At 45.3% G+C, this 15,898-nt stretch overlaps 1 protein-coding gene across 7 annotated transcripts in view; it reads right to left on the bottom strand.

The window, feature by feature from the left end:
• Nucleotides 1-445: 445 nt before the first annotated feature.
• Nucleotides 446-15,898, bottom strand: part of LOC112454766 — a 16,523-nt gene continuing 1,070 nt past the window's right edge. For 2 of the 7 annotated variants that reach the window (XM_025016331.1, XM_025016332.1), the window contains exons 2-4: nucleotides 13,322-13,364; nucleotides 10,789-11,070; nucleotides 446-6,828 (exon numbers count right to left, since the gene is read on the bottom strand). In XM_025016331.1, coding sequence (XP_024872099.1) covers nucleotides 2,555-6,828; nucleotides 10,789-11,070; nucleotides 13,322-13,337 — 4,572 coding nt within the window. In that variant the 5' untranslated portion in view covers nucleotides 13,338-13,364 and the 3' untranslated portion in view covers nucleotides 446-2,554. Of the gene's footprint in view, nucleotides 6,829-10,788; nucleotides 11,071-13,192; nucleotides 13,365-13,915; nucleotides 14,070-15,898 lie in introns of those variants that run through there. The other 5 variants (XR_003040783.1, XR_003040784.1, XM_025016333.1 and 2 more) reach the window with 4 other exon arrangements.

The following is a 15,898-nucleotide window of genomic DNA, read 5'->3' as shown; positions in this document are numbered from 1 at the left end:
AGTTCGTCTTACAAACAAATTCAATAACGGTTTAGTATGAAAAAAAAGAACATAAGGATATCACGATCACGAGGAACATACACGTGTCTGTACAGATATTAATTGTCTAAAGTATCTAAAGTAACAAGGAGGTGAACAAATCTGAAGTGAAAGAAAAACGTAGCACTTCGGATTGAGTTTCGATTGTAAAGTGGATAAGGTGCTAAATTCGTCGATCGACCGACATCGATCGACGCCACCGCCATGCACGAGCGTTGAAAAGGTATTGTCCGTGCGCGTGTACACACGCACGCACGACGCACTTGTACTTCCACGAGGACGTCACGAGGTGTGGCGGCAAGCATGGGTCAGATTATCGGTCGGATTACGTTTAGGAATTCTAATTTTCTTTAACGTAATTCCGTAATTCGTAAGGATTAACGCAAGGAAAAAGCATTTAAAAATGTCTATCTCAATCTCTCGATCTATTAGCTATATAATACATACAATTCAACATAGATCTTTTGTCATCGATAGAGAGCTTTACTCCAGTTTGTTTTCAAAAACTTTAAAATAACATCTTTCGCGCAAGTTTGCAAAATTGCATGACGGTTTCGAATGTGATATCAAAGCGAAATTCGCGTAGAAATTGTTTCGTTCGCAAACGCGTGCAATAAGATTGTCCCCATGCCAGCTCAATATCACAAGTCGTCCGTGCAAAAACATCCATCCAAAAAGCTGCTTAATTTCTTCAACAATCTTCATAAAAAAAAAATGATAAATGTAACATATTATTGAATAATATTATGTGCGCATATAATTATAATTATTATTATGCAATATTGCACATTCTAACAAATATATTGAAAATCCCGTTAAACTTCTGAACAGATTGATTAAAGTTAGAGACAATACGTTCCGCGAATGCCACGAAATACCATAAATTGCTGTAACAGCTGTAATTGCAATATCGCGCGTCGTGGAGCTATACATCCCAAGTGGAGAAACGTCGCCTTTGGCTTCTCATCGAAGCGTTTCCATATTTTCGGGGGATGTTTTCGAGAGATCTTTTGAGCTGAGTTTTATCCCCGGGCCGCCACAGCATCGCTATGCTCGGCAATTGTACCAGCGCGCGGCACGCGTACACTAACGATATTACACTCATAGACACACTCGCAGCTGCAGTGCAAAACTGTATACGCCACTGCGCAACAAAAGGATCAACAAAAATAAGGGCTGTGACTCACTGCTTTATTCGGGGATTGGCATGGTCCTCTTAGCGACTCCGTCCGCGAGAACGTGCGCGTCGCGCTCGCGACTTGGGTTTGAATAAATATAAATAAATAAAAAAAAGAGGAGAAAAAATGTTGAGAGAGAAAAAGTTGGAGGAAAGGGAAGTAAGCGCGAGCCGTCGCGCGTGTAAGACGCGTGACTGTTTTATATGCGGATTTTGTGGCTCGTGGCCAACAATAAGTAATGCGCGTTGAGCGGAGTAACGGAGGAATAACCGATGCGTTGCTCGGTGTTCTCTATTTCTTGCTGGTGTTACACTGGATCTCCGCGTTGCTCGACTTTCCCCGCGCCAGGAGCGAGGCGATCTTGAGCGAGAAGAACGAAGAGTGATGCGTCGCTGGACAACGGCGGCGGTGACGATGGTCGTTGAATCGATCTGCACTACCGTCTCTCGTAATGGACGAAGACCATGTATCGGCGTCAATCCCGCCGTGGTTGCACGAGACGCGTTGCCTTTGCAGAGAGCTTATGTAGCTTCGTGTTCAGACACGGCGTCGCGAAATGTTTCTTTTCCTCAAATATGCACCTTCTAATCAGATTTGTTAGATCCTAGTATATAGTTTAGTACGAAAAGAGCTTCGACGCGAATTTCAAACCTACAACGACCTCAGCGATCGCAAAAAGATCGCGAGAATTGCACACAGCAAATTAAACTGTAAATCTCTCAAGCGTATTAACGAAGCTGTGCCTTTAGCTTCTCTTCAATTATCTATGAAAGATGATTAAATCATAGATCAAATAATAGCATTGATTCTAATAAAACACACGGCATTTTGTATAAAATGCAGTTAGATAATACTGAATTCACTTTTATGAAGAAGGTACTGTAGGTCGTTGCCATTAACGTCGAATAGTCGAAGCCAACTTGGAAGGAAGTAGAGAATCAGTTAAACCTCAAAGAACAGTTATTCTCAGTTAATGTTTACAGAAACAGTCTTATGAAAACAAGTAACCAACAATAATCGTATGCAAACTCCTAACGTAAACAGTCTGATTAGAATTAACCGGCTATGTGCGCGACGATGCGTCGTCCTGGATGACAGTTGTCGACGTCAGGCCATGCGAATCAAAGTGGGCAAGATCACAGTTTAACGATCCACGTGTTGTCGGCCGATTACGTAGCACGTCGAGATTAACGTAGAATCGTGTTCTTATCACGATGTTCAGCTCTCACACAAAGAGTACTCTCGCAAAAGTTCCGAACGGACGCCGCTTTTACCGTCATCAAGTCCCCCAAGTGTACATCGCGCCGACACTATACAACACGATGAGGATCGGTCGATCAGAAATGAAGATCGTCGGTCCTGGTAGCCTCCTCGAAGATGTCATCAAACACCTTGTCTACTTCGGCACTGTTGAGGCTCGCCACGGGAATCTGTGGTACCGTCGGGATGGTCAGACGCAGGCTTTCGTCACATATCCCCGGCATGGTGCGACTCCTAGATAGACTGACAAGGCCCTTTTTCGTTGAGTCGCGCGACGAGAAACGTCTACCTTTCGAGTCCCTCGTCTCCGCGGTGCCGTCGTTCGCTGAATTATCGAAGTATCTGCGTATCTTGTCCTCCATCTTCTTCACGCTATCCGAGGACGAAGACGCCTCGTACTGCTTCTTCATCTTGAAGGACGACGGCGACTTCGGCTTGGGCGGTTTCGGAAGATAGGATCCGGCGCCAGCGTGGGCTTGCGGCGGTAACTTATCCTGTACCGGGCGCGACGGAGCGTGATGGCCTTTCGAGATTGCCAGCTGATGCCACGATTCGGACTTTGACAGGACGATGGATCTGGACGGCCTGTTGGTGCAGGACACGAGATACTCGTCACTGGAGTCCATCGCGCCGCTCGCGCCGTTTGGGATCGGCGAGCGTTCCTTCTGGATGGGTTTCGATTGGCCCGGTTGTTCGTACTGTTCTCTCAGAGCGGTGATCCGGTTCTTCGCGCTGAATCCAGAGGATGGTGCTACCGACAGCAAACCAGTGACGACCGCTGGTGGCTCTAATCTTCTCGGCGGCTCCAACCTCCTCGGCAATTCCAACTTCCTCGATGGTTCCGATCTTCTCGGCGATTCCAATCTTCTCGGCGGTTCCGATCTTTTCGGCGGTTCCGGTCTTTTCGGCGGTTCCGGTCTTTTCGGCAATTCCGGTCTTTTCGGCGCTTCGGACGGCTGGAACCTCAGAGGTTGATTAAAACTGTTAGATTGATGAAAACTATTAGGTTGATTAAAATTGCCAGACTGGTTGACGACAGACGTATGATGATCGGTTAGTATCGCTCGCTCGTTCTGCAACTGACGAACCAGGCTCTGCTGTAGCATGTTGTGTCGACGTATTTCGTCCTCGGTCGTAATGGTCTCGCTACTGGTCGGTTTGGGATGCGGCCAGAGCTGCGAGGGTGACAAGGACGAGGCTGGTGACGTTCCAGATTCCAGTCTGGCTTCATCGAGTTGTGTCGCCGGAACGTCCGCGGACGCGACAGTCGCGATCGCACAAGTATACCGCGTGACGACGCCGGTGTCCGCGCTGATATCCTGATTTTGGATATGCTGTTCCTCTGGCAAAGCGCCGTCGCTTGTACATAAAGGATTTTCTTTGCCAATATCATGCGACACGCTCGGCATCCGATCCTCGAACGGATCCTTGTCGGATTTAACGCACGGGATGTAAGTCGGATACATTTGAGGTCGATTATCAATCGATTTAGGCGAGAAATAATTTTCACATCGCGGACTCGTTCGGAGGATCGGGTCGCGCTGTTCCGGCAACTGATGACCGGATATCGCTTGAAAAGGAGCCTTCTCCGTCGAATACGGCACGCAAACGGTGTCTTCCTTGACAAGATCGCACGTGTTCTTGCTCGCTAGGGGCAGAACTTCGTTTCTCGAAGTGATATCAGTCGTTACGGCATAATTCCGATTGTGGTCCAGAACGAAATGGCTCGGATCCGCGGCAGGATGATAAATCAAGTCTGATGTCGGAACGACGTCATTGTATTGAGGAGTTATCCAGTGTTCTTTGACTTCCACTTCCGGCTCGTTATGGGTTTGAACAGACACGTTATTGTACGCGGACGGCAGCCCCTTTGCGACCCTAGGAACCACTTGAAACACGCGTGCCTCTTCAGGATGACTGTCGTCGTTGACACCCGTCTGTACGGCCACGGACGAGCTACCTTTCAGCATCACATCGATCGGTGCGTTCCCCGCGAACGTAGTTCCAGACGAGTCCTTATCATTGCGCACCGTGGCTAACGGTTTAAACACATCCTTCTCGCTGCGGACAAAATTGTGATCAAATTTGTCCCGAACTGGTTTCTCAACCGCGCGATGCGGCTCGCTCGGACGATACTGAACCTGCGGTCCTTTCTCGGGGAACATCCTGAAGGAAATCTTCCCGTCTACCACGCCGAGCTTCTCGTTTAACGGTGCCAAGTTCTTGCGATGCGCGTTCGAGTGTTCGTTGTGCCTGCGAGGATCTTCGATACTCCTGATTTCCGGAGCAGCGTTCTTGCCGATGAAGGGCGCGAACTGCTTGCAGAACAGCCGATAATCGAGCCGTCCGTTCTCGGTGACCATCTTGTTCGATTTGCCTTCGTTTCTATCGTGCTCGATCCACGGCGGTCGAGGGAAGAGAGATTTCTGGGTATTCTCGTTTACGTTGAACGACGACGGTTGGGATTGGTTGCTATCTCGGTCAAACATCCTGGCTTTTTCACGTAAGGAATTTCCAGATGGTGGCGCGTTGTCCCTCTGCCAGTGATGGCCTGGCGGGGACTTCGGCGTTTGTGGCTTCTCGATCTTTCGAAACAGCGACGAAGGCGCGTGTCTGAAGCCCGCGTCCGGCTGCGGCACGTTTGCGTTTGCGAACGGGAAGCCGTTGTGTGCCGCGCCGCCCCCAGTCGGCGTCTTCTTACTCGCCGGAACTTGAGGAGACGTTTGGGGCATATCCGGGATGAAGCGTTTCGCGACATTTTGCAATCTTGGTGACAACTTGTCGGTATCGTTCGCGGACGAGGACTTATCGAAAGCGGTCTTGATGTTCGAGAACCGACTGTTCCAATTTTCGTTCGTCTGCGACATATCCGTCGCCTTGGTGTGGCCGAAGGGTTTGACAAAGGCGGGCGCGGCGTTGTACGCTTGCGATTCGTTGTTCCGGCTGATCAACGCCAGGAACTTCTTATCATTCTCCGTTCTAGGCTGGAACGACGGAACGCCGAGATTAGACGCGTTCGCGGCGATTTTATCACCCACGTTGATGGGCCGTCGCAGAACCACGCAGCCGGGATTGTCGTAGCCGAGACTATCGGCCTGTAACTTCAAGTAGCTCGGTATGTCGATGGTATTGGCGCGCTTGATCTTCGACTTCTTCGCCGCGAACTTGTTGCTGCCGTTGTTGTTGCACTTGCCGGCGCTGATCAGCTCCGCGCGTTGTCGAAGCGCCGCCGCGAGTTTCGTCACCTGACTCTGCTCCTCGCTTGCCCTCTTGATCGCGGTTTCCTCGTCGTCGCTCACCTTCTCCTGGTAACCGTTAACACCGTCCCGTCGGGTCTGACGCGTACTCGTCTCATCCGCCGTTCTGGGTGTGATCGCCGGTCGATCCGCGTAACCAATCTGCGGCGGGATCAGCGGCCGATACGCACCGGTGTCCTTATTCCTGTCGCGCAACGACTGACGCTGATTAATCACGTCCTTCGTGTATTTGTCGTGGATTTCCTCCACATGCGGCCTCTCGCCGCTCGTCACGTTACGCGACGCGGCCAGCAGCGGTTCAGGTCGTTCAGCCGGAAACACCTGATCGTTCAATCTCGCCAGGTCCGCGCTGCTCTGCTCCAGCTGCCTTCTCGCGCGTGCGATCTCCTCGGCGGAGACGCCGATGGTGTGTCGGACGGGTCGCCGTCTTCGTCCGGGCGGCGCACCGCCGCCCTGCGCCGCGACGTCGGTCGTCTTGCCGCCTTCGTTGCTACCCGATTCTCTCTCTTCCGCCGGCACCTGCAGCCGCGACAGCAAGCTCGAGACCAGTCGCAGGAGATGTAGCTTACTCGTGGGATCCGACACGCCGCCGTGCTTCGCGAGCGTCGCGACGTCCGTACGCTCGAGCGTCTCGCGCAAACGGGAGAGCGCGGTCTGGATGTCCAACAGCAGCAGATCCTCCAGGAACTTGAGCTCGTCCTTCCTCGACACGGGCGCGTCGTGGTTGCAATCGTGGTCGCTGCCGAGTAACGCCTGTTCCATAGAACGGCGCGCGCAGGACCGGTCGCCGATCCCGTTGCCGGGCACGACGAGCGACGTCGCCGTCGGCTCGTCGCCGCCTCGCCGGCAACCCGCTGCCAGGGACAGTTCGAGCGCCTCGCGCAGACGTTCTACCAGTACCGGCAATGAATTCCACTCACCGACTGCCGCACTGGGACCGCCGCTGACGCGACGCTGCTGTCCGTCTCCGGTGCTGTCGTCGACGGTGGTTGCCAGTGGCACCCCTACGCCCGGTTCCGCCTGCCTCGCGGCTACCCCCGACACCGGCACGCCGTCGTCCGACGACGCGCTCCTCGTGACGGTCGCCAGCTCTGCTGGGGAGAAACAGACCGGACAAAATCAGGATCATTCGCATAATCACATTGAGTCTATTTAATTAGATTATTTAATTTTGATTCGAAAAGTTTTCAATTAAAACAATTATCGCGTTTTCATCGTTCTTTCCTACACATGTCAGTTTTGTTATGTCGCTGGAGATTATTAAATTAAATGTATTCAAAAAGTAGCCAATAAATTTTAACGATTTTCATCTATATTGCATGTATGTAGGTATACATAATGACTGGATCATTATATAATAAAGATAAATATTTTTAGCATCCCTAATATGTAACTATAGATAGAGTTTATACACTTCACATTTTTATATTATAATTATATGCACTGTAATATTTAATGAAACAATAAGTATGAGTTGTTGGCGGATAATTATGTAAAAATATTATATAAAAAATATTATATAAAAATTAACTCCCATAGAGGTAAACTCTCGTAACGTAAGAATAAAATTACGCTTTTACGCAAGTGTTAAAACCATACAACATACCTACTATGTTTTCAGACTACGTGGAGAAAATATACCAACGGCAAAATACTGCTTCGCTAGTCGAATAGTGGAAGAAAACTCACTGCTTTTCTGCCAGAACGATCGCTATTTTTAATCCGCGATTGAAGAGTCCGAGCGTAAATCTCGACAAGTGGTGCTTCTCGAAGACTGAATTATGTACATTAGATTACTCGCGTCGGTGAAATCATCGTAAATACGTATACCCGTGTCTTGCTGCCAGAATTTACTTCACAACGATTTGTCGTTTAACAGAGACACGATCGTCGTCAAGACGCGAGATTCTCCTCCGAACTTCCGACATTTATTTTCGAAAGCACCATCAATGTCACGCGCTTTACGCTCGGATTACGGTTGTAGCATATATCGCGCGAGTGACAAGAAGCGTAGAAATTACTTAAAAAAAATCAATTTTTAAAACATCAACGGCAAAATATCGAATAACTGAAGAAATAAGCACTATTCCGACATTCGCAGAATTGAACACTATTTTCCTATCGGAACGCGATCGTGTCAGTTTACGAGAGAGATCCGTGAATTTTAACAAACGCTACTCTTTCACGTTTAAACCGTAGAAAAAGAGAAAAGAAGAAAACGCGTAATTTTCACAGATCGACACTGTGTTTTCCAATGTAACTCGCTTCGCGCTCGCTTATCGCTTCGCGAAGAGACACCGCGCGCTGCCGAGACCTCGCACATCGCACGTCCAGCCGCCTCGGCACGTCTCTCTTCGGCGCGTCAACGCGTCGTGCGTTTTAAGAGCCGCGAGAGCTGCGGGAGCGGCTCGCGGGACGCGCGAGGCAGTTTGTTAGAAGCATTGTAAAACAACCGGTTTCGCGCGCGACAATCCGTCCCGCGCGTCTGTCGTGTCCGCGATCAGCTTCGATACCTCGGACGTCGCTCGATTGCACGGTTAATCTTCCTCCCCTAAAGGGATGCGCGACCGCGGGCGATCGAACGACGATCGCGCGGGGCGAGAAAAAACGCGGAACCCGCACAACAGTGAATTTTAACGCGCGGAACTGTCGAAACACCAGTATTTTTACCCGGTTGCGGTCGTCTTGCCACTACTGCGAAGCGGACGCGCGCGATTTCTTCGCGATCCTCGCGAGGAGAGAAGAGAGCAGAGAGAAAGAAAGAGAGCGGCTCGCGCGAGCGGAGATCGCGCGACCAAACGCGCGCGCTGACCGGCTTCGGCTATCGCGTGTGCGCGCTCGCTTTATTTAAAACAACGTACGGGGATTCTCTCTGCGGGGATTTATTTTCGGTCGCTCGTTCGACGCCTGTGCAGCTGCTGTGCGAAGCGAAGCGAAGCGAAGCGGGGCGAGGCGAGGCGAGGCGAGGCGAGGCAAGGCAAAGCGCTCGCGCGTACGCCGCGAAACTACCCGCGTGTTATACAAGGCGAAGTCGTCACAAAGGTCCGAATACGCCCGTGCGTTTCTTTATCGCAACCGATTTTGCACAGTGGGTATAACCGTCTAATAACAGCTTGCCCGCGCCGCATCTGCGCCATTAATCACGTTGTCGCGTTGTTGTTGCACCGTAATGCAACCACGTGTGTCGTCTCGAATTTTTATTTTTGGAAATGAAGGCGTTGTAACAGCAACGATTGCGAAATAACGTCAGATGAGACTGCCTGGCGCTGATTTGACAAAAACAACGCTGTCCTCGTTTCTCTCCTTTACACGTTAATAGTATTCGAAACTTCCGCGTTTGCTCGATCAAAAGTATATATAGTTAATTATAAAAAATAATCCAGAAATATATTCCATTTAATCCGTTATTTTGTTGAATGGGATAAGGTAGCGAATGTGCGCACAGATACATAACATTGGTTGCACCCCAGTTGCTGCGTTCCACTTTGCTCTATCCGCCCATTTCATTTCTCTTTCCGGATGGAAAAGCTTTCGTAGCGCAGCCTTCTTTTTGCGGATTGTAAATATGTCCGTATCTATCAAAAACATTTTTTTTGCCTGACGGAAGCGAGATCTTCAAAATTGTAGCGACAATACAGATTTCTCGCTTTAGACATTCTTAACACGCTAACGTCTAGCCAGTGGTATTTCTCTTCTACTGGATCTTCTTTGTGCCAATTTTTCTGCTCTCTTTCTTCCCACATTATTTTATCTTCTTTTACTCCGTTCATTGTCTCAGTCTAAGTGTATTGCCTATGCTATTTCGATATTCTTGTCTTCCGCCTCTCCTCCCCTCTCTCTCTCTCTCTCTCGTTTCCGTCAATAATTCTATTTTTGAGAGCGCCATTAGTCTCCGTTGTACGTAACGATATTTCATATTCCGAGAATTTATATCGGGCATTTCCATTGTAGTATCAGGTAACTGTGTAATTGTATATCGCCGCGAGAGCGTAAGATTTGTAAATAATGCGGGAACCTGTAGCGCGACCGAAATAGTTCTCGCGCGTAAGAAAGTTTAGATTTCCTTGAAACATACCGCGAAACGCAGATCCGCGCTGTATATCCGCGCCGAACTATCCGCTGACGTCGCTAGTCAAATAAACGCGCGAACGTCTATGCGAATAATGGTAGCGCTAACGCAAACACCCGCCGATGACTTGGTGAGCGACGCCGATTGCGACAAGCGCGACGGGATAAACACGCCGCGCACGTTCTACGCGGTGCGTGAGCTTGTACGCAATTTCTTTAAGATTAATAAAATTTCTATTTTAACTGGCGCGAGATGTCCCAAAAACGACGAACTTAATTTCAGACGAATTTCCAACTTTGCATCAAGGTGGTAAGTGAAAATTAATTTTCCTTAGCTGAAGAGTCAAACCGGCGGAAGGCAACAGAATCTAAGTTCTCAAGAAAACGCGAATTAGTCCTCTTAATTGGCCCAAGTCTAATCAAATTGTATTGTTTATCTAGATTCAGCGCGCTTTAATCCTCCTCCCAAGTTTAATTATACCAAGGTGTCTAATGTTGGAAGGAGGTAACAAAAACAAGATGGCACAAGATCAAATTTTCAAATTCTCAGAAACCGGAGAGTGTGCCTGCGCACATTCTAGCGCACCATTTCAGCGATATACTTTGCTACAACGTATCGTTATCCTAAATACATGTGGGAACGTACCAAATGTGTTACAAACGTGTAACATTTTCGAAATTTTTTTTAGCTCTTTTGACATTATACTAAATTTCATGGATCAAAAGTAAGTGATACAAATTTGTAGATTGTAGCTCTTTTCAAACTATAAATGCATTAATGTGATATTGTTGTTTGCATTGCTGTTTTAATCGCTTTGTTTTAATTGCGTAATTATCATATCGAAGTCGTGTTGAATCTCGCAACACTTATTGGAGCTTAATAATATCCTCACACAAATATTTTCATACTTAAGATTGCTAAGTTCTCGAATTCTCTCTGTACTTTTTGGTGCTTTACTTGATTGATCGAAGTGCGCATCACTAACCTGACGCTGGCGTTTCTTCTTCTTCTTCTTCTTCTTGCGTTTCTTCGCGATTCGGCGTCTCTTTCGCTTCTGTCTCCTTAATTTCCTCCCGTTCTTTTTCCGTTACTTCTTCCCGTTCCTTTTCCTCAACTTCCTCTCGTTCCTCCTCCGACTCCTTCGTAGATGATTTTTCCGATAGCTCCGAGCTATCTGATTCTTCTATCGTGCTCGCTGCCTCATTGCTGACTTCCGCTGTTTCCGGGGTCTCATTTTGAGTGTCATCCTGCTCCTCGTTCTGCGAATCTGCGAAAAGCGAGTTGAAGATAATAATCGTTTCGGCAATACAAGCGCACGTATACGTTAATCGGAAAGAGATGAGAAGCGATCATCCGCAATGAAAGATGTCTCTTTTCGATGACGAATGAAAGCGCAACGGCGCTTGAAAGATTAAAGTTCTCGATGAGTTAGTCGTAAAATTTTATGCGTCATGACAGAGAATGCGTGTGATGTTCGACAATATGTTCATGTTTCAGAATCAAATCCGATTTTTACGTAACTCAAAAAAACTGATAGTCACAACAAAATAATTTAAGATGCAACGATCTCTCATTATGTTTTTTTAAATTGTGGTGGCCGCATGTGCCCCTACCAAAATGGCATCACACTATGTAATTAACCGCGCGCGGGCAAAACGCGCTTTCTCGCGAGCGCTCGACCGCGCCGACTAAAATATATAAACAAATTCGGCAACAAATACTCATTTCCCTGATCGACGTTCTCACCGATCTCATAGAACGACAAGAGCGAGGCAGGCATATACGTACTTGTGGAGTCTCACCATCGCGACTCGCAGAGAGTCGCATGGTATTTTTGGAGGCATCCTCCAATGGCAGAATATTTAAGTACGCATTTCAAAGTAATGTCTGGCTATCTCGCAAGGTGCGAATACTAGTATAGGTAAAATGTCACTGAGAGATACTGATTATATTCACTTGATTTGGCCTCGTTACATGAACTCTATATATGGATCCTCAAATAATTTATTATTATATTAATAATTTATCTTAATAATTTATATAAGATTAAGTTTTGTGTCCGTAATATTTGCTAATCCATGCGCAATTATTGAAATTATTAAAATCGGCGTAAGAAATCGCATTTTCCAGCTGATGCTTAATCCAAATTTTGCGTTATAATAGAAATGATTAATGCCTGATGAAAACCGATTGAGATAATAGAAGTAAGATGGGTAAGATGATAAGCGAGATGGATAAGATTGTAATATATTATATATGTATTATATATGGATTACATGTGCCTAGTATGGACGCGATCTTTCCCAATATCTGAGAACAACGCTATTTTCACGTTGGAAATGCATTTATTAATCGAACATCGAGCACCTTTACAGCCAATGGCAAAATATTGAAGTACGCATTTCGAAGAGTATTGGGAAAGATCGTCCATAATAAGAACATGTAATTCATATAGAGTTCACGTAATGAGATCAAATCAAGTAATCGAGTTTTAGTATCTCTCCGTGACATTTTACCTATACCCGAGAAAAAATGGACTTATATAATTATATAAGATCATATGTAATTAGCCATACATAATTGAATTCTAAAACTTTTTTCCTTCTAAAACTTACAGGTTTTGAGATATTTGAGTGGATAAATTAAAATGGCACACTCTGTATATATACAAGGTGACAAATACTGTGATGCAATATAGCAGCCTATTATCATTATCTAGTAGATAAGTAGAACATTTCAATCGCCATCAATCGGAGAGACACCAAAATCAATAAGTACATTTTGGGATTAGTGTCGTTGGTCGTTGCATGATGATGGAGAGAAGTATGGTTGGATGAACGGAAATGATGTATTGTTGCCGAATTTGTTTATTTAGTCGGCGCGGTCGAGCGCTCACGAGAAAGTATACGTTTTGCTTGCGCGCGGTTAATTAATGTGGTGTCATCTTGGTAGGGGCACATGTGGCCACCGTAAAAAATATTCTAATAATGTAAAGCATCATGTTTGAAAAAAATATCTATATAAAGTTACAGGATAAAAATGTTGTAATTTGTTATTTTTTTAAATCTCAATTCTATCGACAAGAGAAGAATAAATAGATGATTCTTATTATTTTTTGCCGTTTTAGAGAGGCAGAGTTTTATAAAGATCGATGACGTAGCTCGGCGAACGCTTTCTTGTTAATAAACATCGTCAGTGCAGTGGCGAACACAGCGGCATTATGTATGTATATCGCGGAGATGCGACAGGATGTAAACTGTTTGCACCCCCCCAGATGAGGCAGTAGACAGAGGTACGTTTTGATTGTGCGAGAATGCGGTCGTCCAGAATCTTTTGGTTAATACGCTCTGCATTCCGTTACACATTACGTTGATCATATTGAACATTACATTTTTTTTGCACGCATACGCTGAATTACGCTCGGTTCCCCCGTGACTTCCTCCACTGACACTCGTTTATCTATCTACGACGATACTCAAGCAACATGGTCGTGACAGAGCTCGTAAAGGGGCCCTCACCTTCTATTCCCGACATTTCGGCAGCGCCGCCTCGATTGGACGCCTGGAAAAGTAAACACCGCTATTAGAAAACGATAATATTTGCAATATTTTACCTTTTCCTTACCGATAATGCGTATTAAAGTAAAAAAGATTCTCATTTAGTTGCCATTTTATTTAAAAATATCGGAGAGAGCCACAAGATTCTTGATTTTTCCACTTTTCAATTTAAATGAGCTCGATGATATGACCGAATCATTTTAATTCGACGCTTGCAATGTACATACAGCGATATCCGTGTTACCCCTTACAGGATAGTAATTTTACCTGCGTATATTTCTTTCTTTAAATTATAAACCAAAATTTATTACGCGTGCTGTGTATGTGTTATGTGTCGTCGATTTTGATGAATACGTTGTATTCTTTTGTCAATTGATAAATTTACGAAAAAAAAAAAAAACATTAAGCGACTTCGATTTTAAGATTTAATTCAGAGATACGCATATTGCAATGAATCTGATATCAAACCAGACACGCGCGCGATACGGCAGGGATCGCAATCGGATGATTAAAGTTTAGCCGATCACGTGGAGCTCGCGCATCCAAACGGCCTACCTTCTTCTTTGCGACGTTCTCAGATTTGTCCTAAATCGTTCCCAGATCGAGAGATTTGCTCAGGAACAACAGAGGCGGAAGAGCGAAATCGAGGAGACGGTACGCACGACACGCGCGTGGTACACGCGGTACACGCGGCGGCGTTCGTTATAACTTATAACGAGGCATCGTCGGCACTTTCGTGGCTTTGAGGGCCGTTTCGGCGCGAAAATAGCTTTGACCCGTTTTTCGTTATATACGTTCGGAAATTGGGAAGAAGCGGGCTAGACAGCGCGCTGATTTGCACGCGGGACGACCATGATAGGTAGGCGGTAGTGGCGATCGCGGTGTGTGCCACGAGGTCGCATTTTATAAATAGGCCGGGCGAGTTGCAGCGCGTAGGTAGACGTTATACCGAATGCTACCGCGAGGAAGTACTCGCGTTTCGCTCGTCACGGAGATTCCTCGTCGAGATCTTACCACGCGCGATCTTTCGAGCTCGAACGACGAATGAATGGGATCGTCGGAGGGATCGAACGAACGGAGGGATTAAGATTTCAATTGAAAGAACTTTGTTCGCCGACTTGTTTCCTCCTATCGCGGTTTACCCTATCGATTCTTTTGATTGCGCTGAAAAGTAATTAAAAGATTTCACGCAGTAATATCTAACTCATTGTTTGAAAAATGGAAGAAATATAATCATTTTCTGATAAATTTAATCTGCTCAACATTTTTAGATTAATTTTATAATATTTGAAAAAAGAGACAGATTGGGTTGTATCGAATTGTCCTCTTATTTTGTTTGGCAAAAAGTTCTCACGAAGCTGATAGAAATGTAGACAGGCGAACGTCCAAAAGACACACACAAAATACTTAAGACTTTTGTTCATATATATATTTTTTTCTTTTAAATTAAAAGCTAATATCTGTTATAGAATTATTATGTTATATTATAAAATTCACTTTAATAGTATTCATTGTTTTTTTTTAATCTTCAATGTAGAAAGATAGAAAAGAAACAATCAAATTGATATAATATTTGTATTTAATCTTTTTCAATTCAATTGCTTCTTTTCTTTCTCTTTCTACAGATATTATACATATATAATCTTGTTTGTTTCATAAATTCTCTCTCCTCTCGAAAGACAAGTCAAGTGGTAGTTTGTTTTTTATCTTGCCTGATAGTTTTCTTTACTCTTTCAAGTAACTTGTTATTTGATTTGATATACCGCTTAACTTCCTTTACCCAGGATTGTTCGTAGATGCGTTCACGAATCGCATATGTTTGATTTGACTTCAATCCGATTTCATCTCTATGTTTAATCCGATTTCAATCCGATTTCCGTTGCTATTTGCCGTTACCAATGTTACCATGCGTTTCGATCGCGCAGCCCGTGACTTTTAGTAAATGATTCTACGTGGCAGCACGCCAACGATCACTTTACCATCCTGTTGCTTGAAGCTCTTGCCGACTCACGAAATGACGGCCTCGTCGAATTTTCGCTTCGTCGACGGTCACGTATTTTCGGATACAGGAATGCAGTTTCCGTAGACCGCGCTCCCGTTTTCGGACTTGGTATAATTGCCGACAATTTTTCATAAAAGTTTCATAAGAGTCAGAAATCAGAATCCGCAGGAAGAGAAACGTAACGTCTTAAAGAAACGTTCAATGCAAAGCCTATTAACTAAATCCTTCTTAATTATGCATTCTGAATTATTTCGATGCAGTAGGATAGAGATGTAATTATAAATATAACTAACGTTTTTTTAGGAAGATTCATAACAGCTAAAATTCAATTTTTCTTTTCTTTTTTATATTAAAGATTTAAAAAACAATGAATACTCTTAACGTGAATTTTATAACGGATATTATCTTTTTATTAAATATATTATATGAAAATGTCAAATGTTCTGAAATCTGCCGATACGCCACAGAAAAGTCCAGGAAGCTGTCCCTAGACACACACACACACACACACACACACACACACACACACACACACA

The sequence above is a fragment of the Temnothorax curvispinosus genome, unplaced genomic scaffold (genome assembly GCF_003070985.1).
Source record: "Temnothorax curvispinosus isolate PA1 unplaced genomic scaffold, ASM307098v1 QBEX01005316.1, whole genome shotgun sequence".
NCBI classification, from domain to species: Eukaryota; Metazoa; Arthropoda; class Insecta; order Hymenoptera; family Formicidae; genus Temnothorax; species Temnothorax curvispinosus.
Note: the sequence above shows the minus strand (reverse complement) of the source record. Positions and strands in the feature narration are given on the sequence as shown.